This window comes from Megascapheus bottae, chromosome 2 (genome assembly GCF_031878675.1).
Source record: "Megascapheus bottae isolate mThoBot1 chromosome 2, mThoBot2.hap1, whole genome shotgun sequence".
NCBI lineage: Eukaryota > Metazoa > Chordata > Mammalia > Rodentia > Geomyidae > Megascapheus > Megascapheus bottae.
This window is the reverse complement of record NC_143510.1, coordinates 56374176-56398803: the sequence shown is the minus strand read 5'-3', so window position 1 is coordinate 56398803 and position 24628 is coordinate 56374176. Positions and strand designations below refer to the sequence as shown.

Here is a 24628-nt window from a genome sequence, read left to right as displayed (position 1 = left end):
TCCTAGCTACTCAGGAAGTTAAGATTTAAGGATGATGGTTCAAGTCAGCCTAGGAAGGAAAGTCTGTGAGATTATTATTTTCTATTAACCACCATTTAAGAAACGCTGAAAGTAGAGCTGTGGCTCAAGTGGTAGAACACCAGCCTTGAACCAAATTACTAAGTGCTGAGTTCAAGCCCCAGTACTTGCTCCCGGTCCCCAATAAAAAATAAATAAGCAAAGAAAACTATCTCATTGCCAGGTTGTGCATAAAAATAGGCAATATCTTTGTCCTCACAATGTTCACTAAGATAGAAGGACAATAAATCCAACAGGAAATATGGTTGCCTCTCTGTCATTGAACTCTCAGCTTAAATGTCTCACTAATAAAAACGTCCATGAGTCTCAGTCTAAAGATGCTCTTCTCCTTTAAGCTCTAATATATCATGTCAGCTCCCGAGAAAGACCTTTTCCAACTGGTCCTTAAAATATGTCTGAGACAAATACGATTAAAAAAAATGGCTGTAATATTTATCTCTTACCGTATGTTTTTATGAATTCACCTGGCTTATTATCTATCTATTATCTTTTCTAGAATAAAATCTCCATAAGAAGAGGCACATCATCTTTTTCATTCATAGACAAACAGACCCACAATAAATATTTAATGCGTGAAGGAGTATTTTTTCCTACTCTCATAACTTTAACTACCGTCTGAATACTGAGCATCCCTAAATTTTATCTCTGGAATTTTTATGTTCAAGCCTTATGTCTCTATTAAGCACCACATCAATATATCTGATTGGCCTACTTCTCACTTCCTCTTGACTGTTTGACAGGCATCCCAAACTTCAAACTTTTAAAGCAGAACTCTTTTATTTCCCCTTCTCCCTTGCCAAGCTTTTTCCTTCTAAAATATTTACAGTTTAATAAATTCTACCATTATTTATTACATGCTCAGATCAAAATGCATAGATACAACTCAATGTCTAGTTTATCACATCTGCCTAGAAGACAAACACACACACATACATATATATATATACACACACATATATAAAGATATATATACATATTTATACATATGTATCCACTTCTCTACAATTTCTATTGCTAGTTCTCTGCCCTGTGATATAAACATCTTTCGTATGAGCTACATAATGCAATAGTCTTCTGTATTAGCTCCCTATTGCTGCTGTAGCAAATTATTACAAATGGAATTACAAGAAGAATAATTGCTTATTTTATGGTTCTGGAAGTCAGAATGGGCTGCACTAACCTAAAATCAAGGTCTCTGCAAAACTTTGGACCATTTTGAGGTGCTGGGAAAGAATGCATTTCTTTACCTAGTCTAGTTTCTGCATTCCTTGGCTGCCTTGAAGATATTTTTCTTTGTTTGTGACCCCAGGAGCATATACGAATCTTGCAATCTGGCAAATTCGACTTTCCTTAAAATTCCTTTGTCAAAAGGACTTTGGCCAGCAGGCTCTTATACAGACTCTTGTGATTACAGGGGGCTCACCCAGTGAATCTACTTCATTAAGGCCTCCTTTTTCAGGTAGCATACTATGCTTACAGGGTCTAGGAATTAGAAAGTTGACATCTTTGTGTACATGTGTATAGCGGTGTGGGTGTGTGTTAGTGTGTCTACCATACAGACTAAATGTCTTTCTTGCTTCTACTTTTGCCTTATTCTAAGCAAAATTTTTCCAAGTAGATAATATACTGTCTTACAAGCCTGCATCAGATCTTGATTCTTCTCTTGTAATAAAGCTGAGGACTGAGGACTTCCTGCTCATGGCAATAGAGTGAAGGAGGGAGGTCCTTAAGATTGCTGAATAGTACACATTTCAATATTCAAACACAGATAAAAGTCTTCTCTTAGTATGAAAACTAAGAAAAAATTGGGAAGAGAATTCTATACTATTTTCCATTAAGATGTTACAGAAGGAATGCTTTTTAAAATGCAAATGATTTTCTAAATTGAGTTAATAATTAGTGGTAGAATGCCAGTCGTGAGCAAGCAATCTGAGTTCAAATTTTGGTAACTCCGCCCAACATACCATTAGCATGTATGATAATTGTAATTCTACTTTTATGTTATATGCATTTGTTTGGTAAAATTTGTCACCCGTGTAAGAATGTCTCTTTTCAGTGGGGACATAGATCTGCTTGAAGCCTTTTGGTGTTTTATGGGACATATGAATTTCATGGATTTTCCCGCCTGACTTTGAACCATGCTCTTCGGAATAGCTAAGATTACAGATGTAAACCATGTGGCCCAGCAGCTCATTAACTTTTATCTCTTTTGTCCCATATAGAGTCTATTCTGTGACTCTATGACTTGTATTTTCTTGAAGGTCACCAAAAGACTTCTCTTATACAGTTTCTCCCTGGCCTTTTAGAAACATTTGACCCAGTAACTCACAATGTCCTTCTCCCTGCTGCCCATTTAATGTCTGTACTCAGCATTGTTCTGATTCTCCTGACTCTCTGAGCAGCCATTCTCTTCTGCTGTTACTTCTCTCTTTTGAAACTGAATTTTATCATTGTTCGTGAACCACATCACTTCAAAGTTCATATAGATTTTTGCCATTGTAGAAAATGGCTTCTACTTTCCTCAGGCCTGTTACTTCATGAGTATTTTCTCCACTTTTCCAAAGACAGATATGTCCCTTAATATAGGGAGAACACCATTCCAATGTATCTGAATAAAATTATCTCTTGTATTCTTGATTTCAGTTACTGAATCACCCAGCTCCCTCTAATAAATATAAATTGCATAAAGCTTTCAAATTTATCTTCTGAAAGCAAGGTTCCAATTACTGTTTCTTTCTTCATCACATTTCAAACTTGACTGCAGAGTTCTCAGCTATAGATATTGCCAGCTTCTCACAATAGTGAGGAAGATTAAAAGAGACATTGTACATAAAGGTGGCTAACATCATATCTGGCATATAGAAACAGAGCCAATGCATTATTCATGACTGTGGCTAATTATATTATCCCCTGATCGTTAATTTTGTTAGGTTACACATTTTTTTTGCCTTTCAAGTGTCATTTAAACAAGTTCCATATCTTCTGCGTTGTCATTCATATGAAAGTGTCCGTTCCTTGATTACTATTCCAAATGACAGTATTTGTTTCTGAATGATACAGTTTACTTGGTTTTATCCCATCTTACACTAGAAGTAATAGAAAATGAATGAGAATGGGGCCAGAAGAATACTCAGGACATCTGTGCTTTTTCAGATGCTATCGTGTGGGTACACACTGGTTCCCTAGTTTGTCACCTCCTTGTTGCAGATATAAAGGCATCTCCTGATTATTTTCCTTACAGGGTTGTGTTGAGCTTTGTTGAGATATTTCCTGAGAAGGGCCCCCTGGGAAGGACTCTGTCTTTCACTTTAGCCATCAGCACTTTCATCATCCTTATCCAAAAGCCTAACCCATAAGAAAGGACCAGAATCCATAAAGATGGAGCCTACACACTAGCTTTATGATTTTGTAATGAAAGCTAAAAGAAGAAGAAAAAAAACCCCAAAAACCTAGAAAAGCCAATGAAGTAAATAAACAATATAGGTTTCAGTAACATATTATTCATTCACTCTGAAAAGAGAAACAAATATAGGCAGATATATGTAATAGTGCTTTCCATCCACAAATTACTATTGTCTATCCTGAGTTTAAAAATGCAAAGTGAAGGCTGGTAGTTTGGCCTAGTGGTAGAGTGTTTGCCTAGCGTGCACAAAGACCCGGGTTCGATTCCTGAGTACCACCTACATAGAAAAAAAAGCTAGAAGTGGTGCTATGGATCATGGCTCAAGTGGTAGTGCTCTAGCCTTGAGAAAGCCCAAGGACAGTGCTCAGACCCTGAGCCCACGCCCAGGACTGCAAAAAAAAATTATTAAAAAATGCAAAGTGAATGGTATGCACATAAAGTGACACAAGCATTTGCGTGTATTTGCCACCTGTCGAGGCAGATCCAGCACAGATGAGCCTGCAGAAAGCTGCACTGACTAACTGCTTCTCTTTCTTGGCTGAAAGCAATATAGGATGTGTGGGGTGTTACCTCCTGCATTGGCATTTGGCCCAGCAAAAGAACAAATGGAGAATAAAACTTGATCAGAGCTGGATAGGGTGGCAGTTGACTACCTGAGGGGCTGATACAGAAGGTTCATGGGCTTGGACCCAACCTGGGAAATTTAGGAAGATACTCACTTAAAAAAAAATATTTCCTTTGAATGATCATATAATTAATCATCTCATATAACATCCATGACATATACTTTATATCACATGTTGTTTAGTAGATCTCTTTGCCTTTTATGTTATTAACACTTTGTAAGACACTTGATAATGCAATGCATATGTCTGAGAGAAAATTGAATTTTGATAGCAATACCATTTCTCCTATTTTTGTTGCCAGTCCTGGGGCTTGAACTCAGGGCCAGGAACTGTCCTTGGGCTTTCTCAAGGCTAGTGCTCTACCACTTGAGCCACAGCACCACTTCGGTCCTTTCTGTGTATATGGTACTAAAGAATAGAATCTAGGGCTTTGTGCATGCTAGCAGGCACTCTACCACTAGGCCACACTTCCAGCCTCTCCTCAATTTTTTTAATCTAGTTTTATCTTTTCCTCATTGTACATGTAGTCTTGTAATCCTATATATAAAATATTGTACTTAAACCATAATTTATTAAGTGCAAACACATTGGCTTACACTTGTATTCATGTATTCTGGTGAAGGAGAGATCAGGAGGATTTCAGTTTAAGGCTAATCCAGACAAAAATTCAGTGATATTCTTTCTCATGTAATCAGAAGCTGGATGTGGTAGCATTTCCCTTTTAGAGAAGCTATACAAGGAATATGAATATTAGGACACAGACCAGTGTAGTCCAGGCATAGATGTGAGACTCTATGCTCAGAATAACTAAAGTAAAAGGGCTAAGGAGCCCTAGCCAGTGGAACCTATGCTCTGATCCCAATATTTCACAGGGTGGCAAGGTGGAAAAGAATGAGCATTATTGCATACAACGGGAAAGTATTAAGCAAATGAAGAGAATTCTACTACTTACTAAAATAGGGGTGAAGCTTGAGTTAGTGAAATATCAAGACTGAAAAGAAGATAAATAATGTATGATTCCAGTTAGATGAGGCAGTCAAATTCATGGACACAGAAAATAGAAAGGTGGTTGTCAGGGACTGAGAGGATGGGTGACAGAAATGGCAAGAGATGTTGGGATGTCTTGTACGAATAAGGACCCACACACACTCGAAAGGAACTAGCAAGGCAAAATTTTCTTCTGCAGAAGGGTGTACTACTAGCTAAAATTTGGCAAGCAAGAATACAGAACAGGCAGACTGCATCTTATTTGGCCTTAATGCAACAGACCCTGCCCCTCTGCTTAGATTGGTTGAGCTTAGGCTCACAATCTGGAGATTGGCAAGTTTGAAGAGAGTAAGATGTATTTACAAAAGGTAACTATTATAAGACTTTGAAATAGATTAACAGTACATATGTAAACTCAATGCATACCCACATTCTTTTCTATTTATTGTATATGCTGAGGCGTAGCTTCTGAGTTATGTCTTAATTCCATCTTAGAATAACTAGTAAAGGCAAAATCTTAGATCTCAAAATCCATTATTCCAAAGCTGTTCTTTTCCTTTCTTTACCTACTGAGTCAATTCATTGTTTCCATGACTATCCTTGTGACCCAAGCAGTTTTTTTGGACAGTATATTTAAAATATAGGGAACATGAACTGTGGCTTAGTAAATAGAGTTTCTCTTAGAGAAGATGAAAAATTTCTGTAGATGGCTGGTGATGACACTTGTCTAACCACACTTGTCTTTAAAGTTCTGCCACTGAACTGTATATTTAAAATGATCAAAATGGCAAACACCACGATAGGTGTAATTTGCCACAAGATAAAAAATGAACCTCATTGTGAAGGGCAATGTTCTTCAAAGGGCAAGTCACGAAAGGGTTTGTGACAGCACTGAAAAAAATAACAGAATAAGATGTGTGCAGTGCTCCTTCTAAAGCAAGTATTGTTGGAACTTCTGGTTCATACTAACTAAGCCAGCTGGCTCTTGATATGGTGGGCATGTAGCTACTGTATGATTGATGTCTTATTTTCTTAGGTTAATGTCCCAAACCGTCAGATTCATACCCATGACACATTGGTTATGAACTATTTTGAGTCACATATACTGGCAGATTATGCTATGAAATATAACTCTGGCTGGAATGAAGATGGAAAAGGAAAAGTAATGATACATTTTGTTATAGGAGAAAGGCAAAGTGGACAGTAGAAAACTCTGTTTTGACCAACAAAAACAACCAGTGTCCAGGATATTTGAAGGTTTAACAGTAGCACTGGCAATACAGTTCTCCCTCTTCCTGATGCCATGAAAGGGGTCTTGACTCTGTGGAAGATGAGATCACCAGTTCAGAGAAACATGATTGCACTAGTGCCAAACACTGAGGGAAGAGAATGAGTGTGTTAACCCAGGAGGATGAAACCATTTAACTGTAACTCAGAAAACTCCTAGAGTTTCTACATAGAGGGCTCGCTCCATCTGTGATTTTAGATTTTAGGATCTATTTTTTCCCCCTCAGATTTTTGTGTCCGGCTGAGTCTACGCCAATTTGCTATGTAATTTATCTAAACCTTTCCCTGAGTCAGCAGCTATAAATCTATCTTACTGTCCACTGCAGTTCATGGGCAGTATACAGGGACTATTTGTAGCTTAATCTCACTAGGTTATTAGTGCATATCTCCCTAGAGAATGTAAACATTTTCATTTTCCTTGATTTTCATCCAAGCCAGTGAAATTATCCTTTCACAGATGGCAGTTACTGGTGGCTGGCAGGCAAGCTGATGGATGGATTATTTTTTAGCTCTGGCATTGTGCAATAGAGCATGCCTGGCAGTGTGGCTTTGGCAAACTTTCCATTAGGGTCGCTTTAAAAGGCTACTTACTAGGGGTAGCATTGATGTGTGGTGCTGTGTGAATTCTGCACCCCATTCCACATCCAGTTGGAATAAATGGGTTAATTACCCGGAGGAATCAGCTGGACCAATGAAGCTAGCCTAACATCTGTTTAGGAAACACTTACCAAGAATTACTCTTGTGAATTTGCGACTGCTCTCTTCCAAACTTGTACACGGTAGGGAGAATTTTGAAACAGCTGTTCCAGTGAGGCATGATGAAGTGTGTCCTCTTGTACTTCCTTCTAGGTAAGAGATCTGCTTCTGCAAGCATATTTATGTTAAACGGTGTAGACACTAAATTCCAGGCCCACAAATCTCTCCAAATCATTTCTCACAATCTAGGAGCAAGAAGTTGCTTTGCTAATTTAGGGTACGCTGAAAGAACATGCTATTTTCATTGCTATTTGTCAAAATAGAAAGGTAGCCGGATTTAAGCTGCTAAACAATTGTGACTTCTTAAGCATAATTTAAACAATAGGGGCTTTCAAGTGTTATTTTTTGGGGGGTAGTTCTATAAGTATGAAATCCTCTTTCAGGCATTTGAGAACCATGCTGCGTATTCTCCTTTATTTTTTTCTCTTTAAAAAAATCCACCACTTTCTGGATGCCTCTCCACTTCACCATACTCTGCTTTGTCTTGTTATATATTATTTTACTTTTTCTAGATTTTATATCATGCAATATTTATTCTTATTAATTTTTGCTGCTTTCACGTAGAATAATTTCCTAAGAAGCATCCATGGCATTTCTACCAATATTTTTACTCCCCCCCTCTTTACTAGTAATATTCTCTGTCTCTCTCTCTCTCTCTCTGAATATGTCGCTCTTTGTTTCTCTGTAACTATCTGGGAGAATTATGTTATAATTATCTCTATATTTTTCATTTATTTTGGAAAAATAAACATATAAACATATAGGAGTAGAGTGACCAAAGCATATGGTCAATTGCTATTTAATGTTTTAAGAAATTGAACTATTTTAAAATGATAATTTGTTTCACAAAAATATATATATGGCTTTCAATTCTCTCTCATTCATGTTATTATCAATACCTTAATGTTCTTTTCAATTTTAACAGTTCTATTATATTCCCATATGTGTCTATTTCTGCACATTTTATATTGTTGTATTTATCGTTTATTTTTTCATGTTCAGTTGGTGCCCACTTGAATTATACATCCCTCCATGCTTTGTGCTTGTTGTTTTGGAGACAGAGTTTGAGATTGGCCCCAGTCCCTAATACTCTGGATTTTAACTTCATCAGTAGCTTGGAATACAGGTGTGACCTACTACACAGTCTGTTATCATTTAGTTTTGATTATTCTAGCCTTCATACTAAAGCTTGAAGTAAAAAACAATCACTTTTGGCACTTTTTTTTTGGAGGCAGTGGTTCTAGGCTCTTTGTATTTCTTTTGTTTCCCCTTTACAATTTTTAAAAATTGTGATTTTAAAGATGATATACAGAGGGTTTATGGTCAGGTAATGAGTGCATTTCTTTTCTTTGTTTCTTTGTTTCTTTCTTTCTCTCTCTCTCTCTCTCTCTCTCTCTCTCTCTCTCTCTCTCTCTCTCTCTCTCTCTCTCTCTCTCTCTCTCTCTCTTTCTTTCTTTCTTTCTTTCTTTTGTGGGTCCTGGGGCTTGAACTCGGTCTGGGCACTGTCCCTGAGCTCTTCAGCTAAAGGCTACTGCCCTACCCTGGAACCAAGCCCCACTTCCCGTTTTCTAGTGGTTAATTGGAGATAAGACTCTCAGGCCCTTTTGTGCCCAGACTGGCTTTGAACCTTGATCCTCAGATCTCAGCCTCTAGAGTAGCTAGGATTAAAATCAGGAGGCACCACACTGGGCTATGAATGCATTTCTTTTTTTTTCCATATATTTTTATTGTAATTTAATTTATTGTAATTAATGCACCAGATAGATGGTGCATTAATTCCCATACATTGATACCCTTTCACATGTCTTGGTCCCCATTTCTTTTGGAACAATGTCACCCCTTCCCTTGCTCTCTCTGATTTTTTTTCCCTCCTGTCCCCACTCTGAACTATGTGTCTTTCCCTTTCTGTAGGAACTTTAAATTCTGCTATATAATTCAGCAACATTGCCTGCTGAGCAGTTGGATCACAGGATAGTTCTATGCTTAATGTCCACACTGCTTTCCAGAATTAAACAAATTTACATTTCCACCCACAGTGTTTAGAGTTTTCTTTTGCTTGCATCCTCACCAGCAATTGTTTGTTTTCCTGATAATGGCCATTGTAACTGGGGTGAGGTAAAATATCAGTGTTGTTTAGATGTGCATTCCATTTATGGCCAGGGATGTTGAACATTTCTTCATGTGCCTATTGGCCATTGTTACTTCTAAGAAGACTCTCTTTTTTTAGCTCATTAGCCCATTTATTAATTGGGTTGTTGGTTTTTTGAGGGCTTCATTTCTAAAGTTCTTTGTATTACAGGAAAGAGAAGGGGGCACATTAGGGTTTCTGGAAATAGGTAGAAACTAAGTAAAGAGCCAGAAGCACAGCAATCCAAAGACAGACTTGATAAAGAGACAGCATCAAACTAAAATGTTTCTGCATGGCAAGAATATAGTAAACAAGCTAAAAAGACAGTATACAGAATGACAGAAGAGTTTTGCCAGCTACATATCAGATAATAGCCTCCTATCCAGAGTAGATCTACTTTCTTAATACCTTGGCAATTTCTGATGCCAGAAATAAGCCATTCTTTTCACTGGAAAGTGACATCTCAGTCCTTCCCCAGCTGCCCTAATGTTAAGTGTTTTGAAGTTGGAGACAGTCTTCTTGACTTTTTTTCATTTCCCATTTTACCTTTTTCTAACTGGAGAGTTTTTTCACTCCAACCATCCAAAAGAAGTTTGTGGTCTTTCTTCTTTACCTTTTAATTCTCATTTTCCAGACAAAGTCTCAGTCTCACAAGAGGAAGTAGAATATACTGGTTTGATTAAGTAGCCATACTGGGTTTTCTACATTGGATTTCTCATTAATCATTTACTTCCAATGATCTAAATTTGATTGAGTTGTGTGATATTAATAAATGTTTCCATTGGTTAATTTCTGCATAAATATATTGTTACTAAAAATCTTGAAAGGGGGGTTACATCTATGCAATTATTTAAAACTCTATTTCTCTTTTATCAATATTTTTGCATTTTTCAGAATAAAATATATAAATAAGGTACTAAATTCTATTTGTTGTAGTGAAGTGGTCGTTTTTGTCTTGGGATTCAAGAATCCCAGTGAAGGGAAGAGGTCAGAGAGGTCAGGAATGGAGATAAGAAGGGTAACCATATACAGTTATAAAATATTCATTGCATGTATGTGAAAATGGAACCAGAGAGGATGGATAAGGTTTGGAGAGATGGGGAAAAATGATGGAAAGAGTTATGCATTGTTATGTTGAATTGAAATCCATTTGTATACTAGATAAAAATTTTAAAAAACTAGGCAATTCAAAAAGAATCCCAATGCATTGAATGCAAAATATTAAAGAATAACCTGCTACTGCCTTACTTGTTGTTGAAACCGTCTTTCAAGTACGTCTTTCAGAAGTATCTATTAATGAAGTTCCTCACTTCCTGTCCCAGACAGGAAGACCTCCTTGGCTTCCTATCTGAAACAGGTCTTGCTAGAGCTCAACTTCACTCCAATTAATATTCATTGGACATCATTCCGTACTGCATTCAAGAAACTACTATCATAGTACAGGCAGCCAATTATCACAATACTGTTCAATAACTGCCTAAACACATTGCTGAGTAAAAAAAAGGAAGTGTGTCAGCTCATAATTTCATTTCCAGAAATAAACTTGATTGTGTCATGTATAATTATACATGTGAAGACAAATCCAATTTATATGAAGTTGTCAAAACCCAAACCAGGAAGCATTATTCAAAAGTTCTATATAAAATGAATACTAATTTTATGTTCCTTTCAATATCCCCTAGAGCTCTGATTTCATAATTCTAACTGATCTTCAGTGAGCTCCAAGTACTTCAAACTTTTTGCCTGGGGCTGTCCATCAAAGAGTTAATGATCTGTGCATAATTTTTTCTATGAGTAGTTTTCCAACAACTTATTGACTCTTCGATGTGAGTGAAGGTAGACAAATAAATATGTAACATATTTAGCACGAATTTTCCTGGAATAAATATGTTCTTAAACGATAAAATTTGAAACTTACTGGGAAAAAATGTAATGTCAATTGTACCAACATTCACGGTCAGAAAATAAAAGCTCCTTAGAACATTTATAGGGGGAAATTTGCTAAATATCTTAACTAACTAGCTACAAATACATTTAGCTCACCTAAACTCCTAAGTACTTCATTACACATATCAAACTCAGGTCAAACATCAACGCAATTCTCAAGTTAAGAGGAATCTGAAAGCTGATAAACTAATGAAAAGTTGGAGATGAATCTTTGCAGACTTAAGCTTTTAGAGATCTCAACTATTTACCTAGAAATATATACTTTTTTCAGATTGAAACTTTATTAGTTCAATTTTTATATAACACACATTGAATATGATTTTTTTATTTTTTTATTGTAATTAATAAAAGGGTTACATGATATTTGCCAGATAGAAGGTGCATTAATTCACATACATTGATACCCTTTCACATGTCTTGGTACCCATTACCCTCCCCCCCACCCCTCCCACCCCCCGTCTTGGTTTTTCCCCCTTCCCTATAAAATTTAAAATAACCAAATACAAATAAATTCAATATATCAGATAACAAAGTGAGATACTGTAACAATATGAGATACCCAAGGGACAGCAAAGGAGATGAGAGACAACATAGTACATTAAGGACAAGTCATTCGTTATATGGCTTTTGTTTCAATATCCTGGAGGTCCTTTCAGTTAGCCTCATTCTACATTGCCTTATGTATCTAGGTTTTGTTCTATTGTAAATCTCTGCTAGGAGAGCCAAAGGTTTCTACTGATTATGACAAATGAGGGAAACCATTGAGCCTAAGTTCCTTTGAGTCTGGCTTACTTCACTTAATATGTTTTTTTTCTAAGTCTTTCCATTTCCTAACAAATGTGTTGATGTCGTTTTTTCTGACAGCAGCATAGAATTCCATTGTGTACAAATACCACAACTTGTTGATTCACTCATCAACTGAGGGACATCTAGGTTGGTTCCATATCTTTGCTATGGTGAATAATGCTGCAATGAACATTGTTGTGCTAGTGGATTTAGTATGCCCTAGTTTCTGGATGGTTGGGTAAATGCCATGTAGTGGAATTGCTGGGTTATAGGGGAGTTCTATGTTTAGCCTTTTGAGGCACTGCCACACTGCTTTCCATAGTGGTTGAATGAGTTTGCACTCCCACCAACAGTGTAGTAGTGATCCCTCCTGGCCACATCCCCTCCAGCATCTGTTGTTATTAGTTTTCTTGATCCTGGCCATTCTAACTGGAGTGAGGTGGAATTTTAGAGTTGTTTTGATTTGCATTTCTTTTATGACCAGAGATGTTGAGCATTTCTTCATGTGTCTATAGGCCATTTTTGTTTCTTCTTCAGAGAAGACTGTCTTTAAGTTGGCCCGTTTTTTAATGGGATGGTTGTTAGTTTGGAGATTGGTTGTGGAGTGATTCAATTTTTTGAGATGTTGATATAGTTTAGGTTATCCTTACACCTTCCATTCCTGTGTCTTATCCTTTTCCCACTCACATATGTGTCCACTTCCTGGTATTCATTTTGATAAGTAGTTCTTTAGTTGCTTAGAGGAATTGAGCCTTTGGACTCCTGCTTCAGCATCCTTTAGTCAATGTGTTCATGTATATTTGTGTAAAGCCCTGTAAATGTCAGCATTCATGTCTGTATTTTAGTTCTAGCTTCCACATTTGAGGGAAACATAACACTTTGTAAGCAGCTGTTTATACCACCGTCTATAGTCTACAATTCTTGCAGACCTCAAATCTCTCATGTCTCCAAATGAGGACTCTCAGATCAAGAGGCCTGAGGAATGGATCCAAGCTGGATCTGTACACAAGACTTTTGTGTATTTTATCCCTTGGTAACTGGCATGAAATTACATATATTTCCTTTTTTTATCTGTTTAATTAACAATTGTTCCTAAGGAAAAAAAATAAAGGCTGTTGTTCTTGATTTTTAATTGTAATTACTATTGTTTTAGCTCAGTTCCTATGTTGGTTGTGGGTTACTTAGAAAAATCTATTGACTTTTAAAGCGGTTTGTAATTGTGTTATAGGTTTTTCCTCTAAGATTAATTGACAATAAAAGTATGTATATATTGTGTATCTAACATTATCACTGTACACTGAGAAGACTGTCTTTTGATTTGCTTAGACTTTGAAACACACACACATATTCACCTAGACATACATATGTATACTCACACACAGACACACACACACACACACACACACACACACACATATACACACACACCCCTACACATGCAATACTTCGATGCATATAAAAAAGGCAAACTGGAAAGCCAAGTCAGATTTCAAGTACAGTGATATTGAGAACCCTAAGTTACTTAACCTGAGGTAAGACACGTTTAACCAAACAAATCCTGATCACCTACATTAATCAAGTCAAGTGAGGCTGCCGGTGTTTGCAGCTGCATGATAAAAATAACGTCAGCCTCCAACTTCTTTTCTATCCTAGCCCAGTTGGAGGTAGATGAGGCAGAGTCTAGGAAGAGCGGTAAACCCTGTGAAATTTGTCTTTATCCTCATTTTCCTGCCTATTTTCCTTCTCTGGGTTTCCTCCTCCTTGTCTTTCAATTCTTCTCACGTTTCCTGGGCACCAATCCAAACAGGAAAGAATCTGATAATGACCCATTTATACCTATTGATTGACTGATTACACCTATATGCTGCCACTGGAATGCCTTCACATGGAAGCATTACCTCAACCAGCCTTTTATCTTTCTGATTGTAGAGAGGTTTATTCTTTGTTAGGAAAAGTTTATTCCCTCTGCAAGCTGGTAAGGAGATTGTGTTTTGGAGGGTGAGGACAGAGGAGGCTTCTGAAATCTCAGTTACTGTTCAAGCAGATTTGATTTAGAGCTGATGATGCACTCAGCTGTTTAAGCAGATGATCTACAGAGGCCCTTCATTCACTGCATTCACTGGATATTGATACTTGTTAAAAGGTGGCAAGGACAACTTTATTCAAGATTGTTGTAGTAAGGGTGAAGACTGTTGCGCTCGGGGAAGAGAATGCAACCCTACTAAATCAGAGTATGTATGTGTGTGTGTGTGAGAGAGAGAGAGAGAGAGAGAGAGAGAGAGAGAGAGAGAGAGAGAGAGAGAGAGAGAGAGAGAGAGAGAGAGAGAGAGAGAGAGAGAGAGAGAGAGAACACTCCAGTCATGCATCTTAAACTCGATGATTGGTTGTCATCCCTCGGATTATTTTCTCAAGGCTAGTACTTTACCAATTAAGCCACAGCACTACTTCCAGCTTTCTTCATGCTTAATTGGAGATAAGAGTCTTATGGACTTTCCTGACTGGGATGGCTTAGAACCACAATCCTCAGATATCACCCTCTTCAGTACTGTAGGATTACAGGGTGAGCCACAGGGACAGGTGGTAGGAGGATTTTTTTTTTTGCCAGTCCTGGGCTTGGACTCAGGGCCTGAGCACTGTTTTTGGGTTTTCTCAAGGCTAGTGCTCTACCACTTCAGCCATAGAACCACTTCTGGCTTTTTTCTATGTATGTGGTACCGAGGAATTGAGCCAGGGTCTTTGTGTATGCTAGGCAAGCACTCTACCACTACGCTAAACTCTCAGCCTAAGGCAAGAGGATTTTAAAACAATGAAATGATGGTGAATGGATAAAAAAAGTGAGATACACACACACACACACACACACACACACACACAATGGAATTCTACATAGCAGACAAGATAAAATAATAGCATTCGCTGGGAAGTGGATGAAATTGGAGCAAATCATATTGAGTGAGATAAGTCAAGACCAAAGTAATAAAAGGTGCATGGTATTCTTAATATGTGGTTATTAGATCCAAAAGGTACAAGAGTGATGACTCAATATTTGGGTACCCAAAGTTATGGACATGGTCTTGGAGATATAAATATAACTACATAGACATAAAATATATGATGGGATACATACTCTATAAACATAATGTTTTATTATATAGATTGATATGTATCTATGACATACAAACCCTCAGCTTAATTTTAATCTATGTGCCGATGATTGTATATAGAGGATCCCTTCTGAATACTTGTTTGTCAAACATGACATTTGAAATATGATGTAAAAATCAATGTTAATAAAATCTTTAAAAAATGATAAAAAGATCAGAAAAAACAATGAATCGATGAGCTAGTAGAGTAGACTGAGGACACAGTTCAATGTGATTGGCCCACCCATCACTTGCTCATTGATGCTTATCAAACACAGGCTGCTAGCCTTTCATAGAGGCCGACAGAGGGATCCTGTGGTCTCTTCATGATGTCACTCAGGCTGTCTTAGAACTCTAGATCCTCCAATCACAGCGTCTGAGTACTAGGTTGTAAGAATACTGTGGCCCCTTCAACTTCCAAGGGATTGCTCCAGTGTTTAAACTGGGAGATTTATTTCTCAATAAATTGCAACTTGTTTGGAAGGAAATGTTCATAAAAAGTGAAGTCTGTGGACTAGGGCTAGGAAGAAATGTTTCCAGTTCAGTGGAGGTGAGGGAAAGGTTAGTGCTTCCTGGTCATCTGGCCCCTATCCTCTTCCCTCTGCTCTTCTCATCTCCACACTCTCACCACACTGAAGAGTCTTAAGTATATACTGCCTGTCTACAGCTAGGTGTGCAGTGGGGTGGGATGCAGAAAGAAAATACTCAGGCATATAGGTTTATTGAAATTGGTGATTAGGGAGAGTCTAGGGGTGAGAAGCTGAATGGATGTTGCGCCACCTCTCCACAGTTCACCATACCTGGGTGGTACAGAGATGGCTTTTACAGGTTAGCATATATAAACTCTGAATTAGCTGCTTCTCCTTGTTCTTCTAAAGCATTGTAGAATGTTTATTGGAGAGTTCCAGCCTGGAGATGATACTTTCTTCTGTGACTTAATCTGTATTCAGTCATCTCTTGATATGCCTAATAGCTTGGAATCACCTACATAATATTCTTGGATATTGAACAAGATTTTATTTGCATAGTTTTTCATCTTGTAGCTTACCTTACTTGATGTCTTCGAACACATTCCAAGTCTAATATAGTTGGTATCTCTACTTAGAAAGTATTATCCCAAACTAATAGACAATAGGACCACATTCTCTTCTTAATAGAGGTGTATTTTACTGGGAGTAAATTCAGATTTAGAAACCATATAGAAAGAACAGATCTAGTATGAGTATGATGATGGCATCTAAATGTGAACCTGGAATGTCTCAAGTCCTTCCCCATCTATAATTTCTCATAATACAAAAAATAAATCTCTTCTCTACAGGAGAAACTCTTCTACTGTCTACTGAATTTTGTCTTTTTTGGAATTTAACTTCGCACTCCATTGGTAGAGCTCATAAGGCATAATAATGTACATTTCTCAACAACTGGGTACTTAGCTTAGAATATGGCCATAGGGAATACAGAATATGGCGGAACAGTTGAGAAAGAACACTGGCAGCCAGGCACTGTTAGCTCACACCTGTAATCATAGCTACTGTAGATACTGAGTTCTCAGGTTTGTGATTCAAAATCAACTTGTGCAGGAAAGTCTGTGAGACTCTTTTCATCAATTAGTCATCAGAAAAATGGAAGTGGTACTGCGGCTCAAGTGGCAGAGTGATAGCCTTGAGCTGAAGAGCTCAGGAACAGCACCCAAGCCCAGAGTTCAAGCCCCATGACCACCAAAACAAAAACAAAAACAAAACACTGGCTATAGTGGTTATATGTTATATGTTCCAGTCTGCACTACTCCATTTCACATGTGCCTTTCCACCAGCATAAATCATTAATGTCAGACCTCTTTTATTTATTTATCTATTTATTTTTTTACTATCATAATTTACATTTTATAATCAACTAGCTTGTTACTCTAAGTTTAGGTCTCTTCTTGGGGTCGTCTGATGGTGCATACTGAATGCATTCCTGTTTCTTCTGTGTAGATTTCAGATGTGCAATTTGATTTAAACTCTTTTTCATTTTTTACTTTGTTTCTATCTTCTGTCACTTACTTGGGTCTCTCACATGAAAGTACACACACACACACACACACACACACGCACTCACACACACACACACACACACACACACACACACACACACCACCATTACCTACAGGAAGCTAGCGTTCTTGGTCTTTGTAGTTCTCAGACTGGCTATATAAGCCTAGTTTTAGAAGAAAAACTGGTGTATCATTACATGTAACACAATATATGAAGATATATGAGAGTAGTGCCAGTCTAGATTTCCATTATTATGTGAAACCTGCTTCCTTCCTTTTTGCCATGAATTTTCAAAACCAGAGACGTTGGTAGTGACCTTTATTTCCATTAAGACAGACTGTGCTTTGCAAGTAACAAGTCACATTCTTAAGCAGGGCTTCCTTCCCAGTGGTCTCTGGAAGCAAAGGGTAACTGGCAACACAATTTATTTTTTCTTTGTTGTTCTATAGCAACCTCCCAGATGATGATGATGGAGGAGGTTATTCTTCTAGTTAAAAGTGGACATTACACTCACATTTCCCCAAAGAAGGAGCTGGCGTTTCAAGTAATAACATAATCTGTTCAGAGCTTGGCTAATAAATGAGAGGGTCAGGGGCTCAAACCCAGCTAGATGGAACTCCATAGCTTGTGTTCTAAATCAGTGTCCTATGTTGTCTACTAGCTATGTTATGATGTGCTGAATGTCTTCCTCAGGAGGGTAGCAAATTCACTTGGCCTGTGTCTAGTCTACAACACATACAGTAAACAGTAAATAAATGATCAGATGAAGGTATATACAAGTCAGAGAAGAGATCAGCACAAGAGAGGGATAGATTTCCTAGATTTTCAAGAAGGATAGACTTCCACCTGGTAAGGAAAGTAAACACTGGTGGAAAGTAACTGCAGGTGCCACTATTCACAGAAGTTCTGGAATTTATCCAAGAGCCCTGGAGAAGAAGCCTGCTCAGTATGGTCAGCGTGCTATTATGAAGTGACCAACTTGAGGGTAGGGATGGGGTCAGGTTGGACAGCTTTTCTTAATAGCTTTCTTGTCCCTGAAACTAGAGAGACAGTACAGAGCAATTGTCCAAAGAACCATCTTTGAGTTCAGTTAACTCTTAGGGTCAAACACCTACAGAAGTTCCCCAAACCATTTTATATTCAGGATTTTATCTCTTTGCCACAAAAATTTTATAAGGTCCATACTGTTCTTTCCATCCTTAGGCGTCACCTGAGACCTTGGAGTGAAATAACTTGAGCAAGGTCAGACACAGTAGACAAGGTTGCCCATTCCAGTCTAGCTGACCTTTGAGAATGAGCTTTCATTTGTCCCTTTCCATCTGGGCAAATTTATGAGAATGCTGTCACCAACCAGGCCAGAATTGATCCACACCTTTTCTGCTACTCACTTGTTTCTCCAAAGATGTCATGAAAAATGTCCTCCATGTGGTTAGCAAACATTTGCAGAATGGTTACTGTGGCCCTGTCCTCTTGTAAGTACTTCATATGTATGATTTAATTAATTCCTTCCAGCAATTCTATGATGCAGGTATTATGCCTTCTACACATGAGGGAATCTAAGCATTCAATAAGTGGGATAAATTGACAAAGATTGCTCAGCAAATAAGTAGCAGATCATGAATTGGACCCCAGGATGCCTCTGGCCCTATAGTCTGTTCTCAACTATATTTCCTACTGACACGAGGAAGTAATGTCCTTGTTACTTTCATGCAAAACCAGGAACACCTGTCCTGTGACTTGTGCTAAAGAACATTTACACAAGGTTAGCAGAAGTGTTTCTGGAAATGGTATGATTATCATCATCATCATAGTAGTAATGGCAGTGGTGATAGAGGTAGTAGTAGCTGTAGCAGTAATAGTATTTAATGATGGTGTCAACAATAACATTAGCCAGTGCTCACAGAGTACAATCTACCGTCCAGACACACAATTGAGTGCTTTATTCACTTTTTCCTGTTTAATCCTCTCAAATAAAATCTGAAGTAGATTAATTCTGTTATTCTTATTTTCCGATGAGGAGTCAGGAGCTGAAGTATAAGGAACTTTGTTCAGTTGAGCAGCTGGTGATGGCTACATATAAGCCAGCATCTGCCTGATTTCCTCTTGTAACCACTAGATGTTCTGCTTTCTCCCACCAGAGGCTGCTTCAGTTGTTGACTCATTAATTAGTTTTGCTAAATGGGTGGCCATGTCGCTTTGCTCAGGAGGGCATGCTGTTGTACATGATCATTTCACTGGCAGCAGAAAAAGGTAAATTACCCAATATATAAAAGAACACCAGGGACCTTTTCAAAAAGGTGGTCAGCTTCTATTTACTACCCGTTTTCACCTAATCTTCTGGGTTTAAACTGGGAGCTTATTACCACAGTCAAGATTAAAACTGAAAAGTTAAATGACATTTACAAGTTAATGTTTATCCTTCAAAAAGCTTCAGACTAGAAACATTTCTATATAATATTCCAGTAGCAGTATGCATACTATAGCTTTCTAGATTGGGATTGAAGATACACATATTTTTCCTTTCTTCTTTTTTTGCTGGTATGGGAGTTTTAATTCAGAAACCTTGCACTTGCATGGCTTTGTTGATTAAGGGTAGTGTTCTATCTCTTCAGCCATGCTTCTAAACTGACAGTTTGCCAGTTACCTTGAAGATACAGTCTTGGATCTTTCACCAAGGCTGGCTTCAAAACATTTCCCTACTATATCATCCTCTTGATTAGCTGAGATTAGAGGCCTGAGCAATAGCTTCCCTGTGAGTCTCACATTTTAGTCTAGGTCTGGCCTCATATCAGTCTTCCTATGTCTCCAATATAGCTGGAATTACAAGTGCTAGCCACCAGGGCTGGCCCCTAAAGACCTTACTTTTTGTGGAGCAGTTTTAGCATCACAGAAAAAATGAGAAGAATATAAATATTTCCTATATACCTTCTTCCCTGATACCAATCTTGGATGGGTCTGTCCATTATTAAATCCTGCCCTACCCAGTGCTGCATGTGTCACAACTGATGAACACCCTGTTGAGATATTAACATCCCAAATCACTGGTTTCTATAAGGAGCCATTCCTGATGTACATCCTGTGGGTTTATACTAATTTACGATGACGTGTGCATTATTAGCAGCGTCATAAGAATATTGCCACTGCCCATTTATGCTCACCTCCTTTCAGTCTCTCTAACTCCTCTTCTTCTCCTCGTTTTTTGTTTTTTTCCCCCTAGGAATGTCACGGGTAAAATCACACAGTCTATAGTTTTCCAATCAGTGCCTTTTAGTGGTAGGCACTTAAGTTTCCTCCATGTCTTTTCATGGCTTGATAGCTCATTTCCTTTATGCTTTATGTGGATATGCTACAGCTTATGTATCTGTTCACCTCTCTGATGGACTATTTGTCGGCTTCTAGGTCTTGGCAGTTATGAATAAAGCTGCTCTAAATACCCTTGTGCAGATTTTTGTGTGGATATAAGCATTTCATTCCTTTGGGTGAGCCTCAAATGGACAATCGTTGGATTATTTGGTAGGGATCTCTTTAGTTTCTAAGCACTGTCAGATATTCTTCCAGCATAGCTGTGTTATTTTGCATTCATTTGCTGAATATTTCTTGCCAACATTTGAAGCTGCCCATTTTCTGGAATTTGTCATTCTAAGAATTGTACAATGGCATCTTGTTGGTTTAATTTACATTTCCACAAGAATGTTATGGAACATCTTTTCATACGCTATGGGCTGTTTTCTTTTGTGAGGTGTCTGCTAAGGTGTTCAATTTTGATCCAGTCTGTGATTTTGTTCACATACTCTCGACAGTTTCATTTACACAGCTCATGTAAAAACATTTTCAGTGAAGACAAGCTGATCAAGTGTTTGTTCCAGAGGTTACCACTGTGGGACTAAAAGCCAATCCTGGGTCAGAGTCTACTGTGACACACTAGGTTTTACTTATTACATCACAAAATTTCTCTGTAACATACAAGTGCTTTCAGGTGATGTCCTCACCTTTTCTGCCCGATATTAAATATTCCATCTTTACTGTCTGACATTAGATGATTTCTTTCTTTGATAGCTGTTACATTGTGACCTTAGGGATATTTACTGCTTTTCCAAAGAGCACATGGTCCATTGTGGCAGAACTTCTGAGCTTCCAAACCCATGGTCTAACCCATGAAACCCTGCATATATATATATATATATATATATATATATATATATATATATTCACAAAACAGCAAGAGCAAGTATTTTAACCATTTCTACTAAGTTCAGTGAAGCTTGCACTGGATAAGCTATTGAATTTAGTGAGACATTTTTCTTCTCTTCTAAGAATCCTCATATTAAACCATATTACTTGTTCCAAGTATAATGAGTTTTAAATTGTGAATCATAAACTCCATCTCAAACAGAAATTTGGAGAAGAAAATCAAAGATTTATGCTCCAAGTTTTAGAAGGAGAAAGCAGACAACAGCAGAGAACTAGAGATTTAACTCTGGTAGAGAGCTCTTCTAGCATGCTCCAAGCCTTGAGTTCACTTCCTAGTACTAGAAAGAAAAGATAAGTAGATTATTACAGATGTTACAGAAATAAGTATAAAAATTGAAAGTGAGGTGGAGTTGTTCGGCTTCCCTCGGAGATTAATCAAACAGAATCATAGAGTAGATGAAGTGAGACTCAATCTTAAACAATGAGATAGGGTGAACTAAAATGTGAGGAAGAATCCAGGATAAGCATGAAATGGTCTGAGCATAGACCAGAGAAAAATATTTAGAAAAGGGGGTGACATCAATCAAGATACATTCTGGGTGTGGCTTAATCCTCATCTGGGGTAGGTAGACTATTTCTATAAATCTATAAGTAAACCTGTTAGGCAGTATGCAAGGAGTTACAAATAAATAACTGAAGTATAATAGATGCTATGGATTGTTCAAATAATATAATCATTTAGAAATATGAGGTCAAAGTCCCACCAAAATCAGTACCAGAAAATGGGTACTGCATGAGGGGGGAGAGTAATAGGAGAGGGATAGAGGAAGAAAGCAGAAGAGAAGAAAATGCAGTGAAAAATTCATTGTATATACCACAAAATTAATTAAAGTAAGGGAAGGGGTGAATCAAAGGGGGTTGAGATAGTGGAAGGGGGGGTGACACTGATCAAGATGCATTATTGTTCAAACTGTTTTGTTATATGGCACCTCCTTGGTACAACTACTTCAATATAGAAGAATTAAAAAAGAACAGAAGCATTCTACTTATAAACTAATTCATTGAATGGTAACTCCTTTGTACAACTACTTAAAGGTAATAAAACTCTAATTTAAAAATTACTATATATCATGAGTTTACTTTTAGACAGATATTCTATGATCAGATGGATTATGTATGTAAGGTCAGGGAAGGGGGTAGAGAAAGAAGCAAGAAACTGGAGATGAGTCATAGGTTCTCATGGTTAGGAAATAAAGGCACTTAAGATCTCTAAGCTATGTCAGAAGTGAAGCTGTGAAGGAGGGAGTGAGCACATATGTCAGAGGCAGAATTAGAGGACTTTAATGATCTATTGGGTATGGGGTCAGGTAAGAAAGGTGACATTGCCTAGAAATAAGAAAACTAGGTCTAATTGTGTATATTTTACTGACTGCAATTTCAACTAGGATTATGTTTTTCAGCCATCAACTTTCATTTTCTAAAATGGAAAGTTTGAAATTTAATATTCTTTAGTTCCTTCACAATGTCTGATTTCCTCTCAGATATTGGAAGTGTACATACACATTCATCTAGAGTCCACCTCTATAATTCACATCTTAGAATCCAGAGTCATTAATAACATTTTGTTTGGTATAGTTTTGTTTTGAGGATTGATTCAGCCCTCATTACAACCTTCGGTGGTAGGTGCTATCTTAATTTTCATTTCGCAAATAATTGGCTGATGCTCATGAAGATGAAATAATGTTTTCAAAATCCCATTCCTTCTCTTCTCGGCTGTCTCTATTCAGTGTGTCATTTCTTTGGGCTGCACTCACTCAGCTTCTTCCACAGTTCCTAGCTACTGCTTGCTACTCCAACAGATCTAGCTAAAAATTTATTTCTTGCTCGTGTGAAATTGAGTTGGTGACAGGGGTGGGTATTTCTCCTCTGTGTAGAGTCCCAACTTATTTTGCCTTTTCCTTCTTCCACATACAGTTTTTCAAATCAGCATTTCCGTCTTAAAGGTGAGGCCAGAGAGTGGCTGGCAATTGTGAAAGGTCTTCATAGACCTAGTCCTAAAAAAGCATAACTCTAACCTTTCCTTCCACCAGGCTTGTGTCACTTCTGGGGAGACTGGAAGTGTGGTCTTGTTGTGAGTCCCAGGGGTAGTCAGGTGCATGTAAGTTGCCTGCCTAGGAGACTACTCTCTTAAAGATCTGAAACCTGGACCCTCTGATTTCAAAATCTTTAGCTAAATCACAATTCTGTGTTATTTTTTGGACTCATCTCTCTCAAGGAATTGGCAGTAATCAAGCTCATTTGCACATAAAGTAATGTAAAGATGTGAGTTGATTTTATAGCAAATATTATAGTAGGCCATTACGATCCATGACTTCATTCAGTTACAAAATATATGCCAAACAAAGATGCTATCAACTCCCATCTCGGTTTTGAGTGGAGCTCAGTGATTTAATAAAGTTAGTTTGAAGGATTTAAAATCTGTTATACTTTGGCTTTCACTTGCTGATAGGTACAATAGATTTTCATCAGTATAATAAAAGTTAATTATTTCATAAACTTACAGATTTTTTTGAATTGGAAGGAACTTTTCACTCTAAATTACCTCTCAATATAGCCTGATTGCCTCATATTACAGATCAGGAAAGAAACAGCGATCTACATAACTTGTCACATCACAGTATTTAGAGATAGAGTGAATTCCCCTGCCTTCTCCTCACTGTCCTATCTACTCATCGTGCCATTTCCTTCAGGAAGCATTCAGACTTTTTCCTAGAACATGGACCTTATTAATCATAAAAAAGCAACTTGACCCTTAGGTTGCTTTGGAATTATTATTCTAATGCTTTACATTTTAAACAAAAAAACCTCTGTTTTTTACACCTTGCCATTAGAAAAATCATATATGTTAATAAATTATATAGTAATTATAATAATTCATAAATCATAAATAATAAACTAGTTTCCCTTGAGTGTAGTTCTAGATGGTCTTAGAATCATTGCTTGCAAAATCAATTTTCACTGATGTATGAGTATTGGATTGAAAATTTTATGGGTTCTCCTTTGAAGGTGGGAGTAAATTTCCCCTTAAATGTGGAGATAGGAAACACTTCTGGCTGATACTTTGCTGGTCTTCATTATAATTTTAATTTAAAAATGACCTAGAGAGCACATTTTCGAACTGTGGGTATCATCAGATTAACTTAGTTACAAGGATTATCACTGAAACCTGTTGTGTGAAAAAAAATCTCCTCAGGAAATTC

The 24628-nt window shown here is 37.5% G+C and overlaps 1 protein-coding gene across 5 annotated transcripts in view; it reads left to right on the top strand.

Annotated features, from left to right (window-relative positions):
* The window catches only part of Tafa2 (TAFA chemokine like family member 2), a 408767-nt gene that overhangs the window by 331327 nt on the left and 52812 nt on the right, over positions 1–24628 (top strand). Inside the window, exon 1 of one of the 5 annotated variants that reach the window (XM_090327827.1) lies at positions 6988–7230. The exons of the other annotated variants lie outside the window; for them this stretch is intronic. Within the exon in view, the coding sequence (XP_090183953.1) occupies positions 7197–7230 (34 nt within the window). The 5' untranslated portion in view covers positions 6988–7196. Of the gene's footprint in view, positions 1–6987; positions 7231–24628 lie in introns of those variants that run through there. 5 annotated transcript variants of the gene reach the window in all.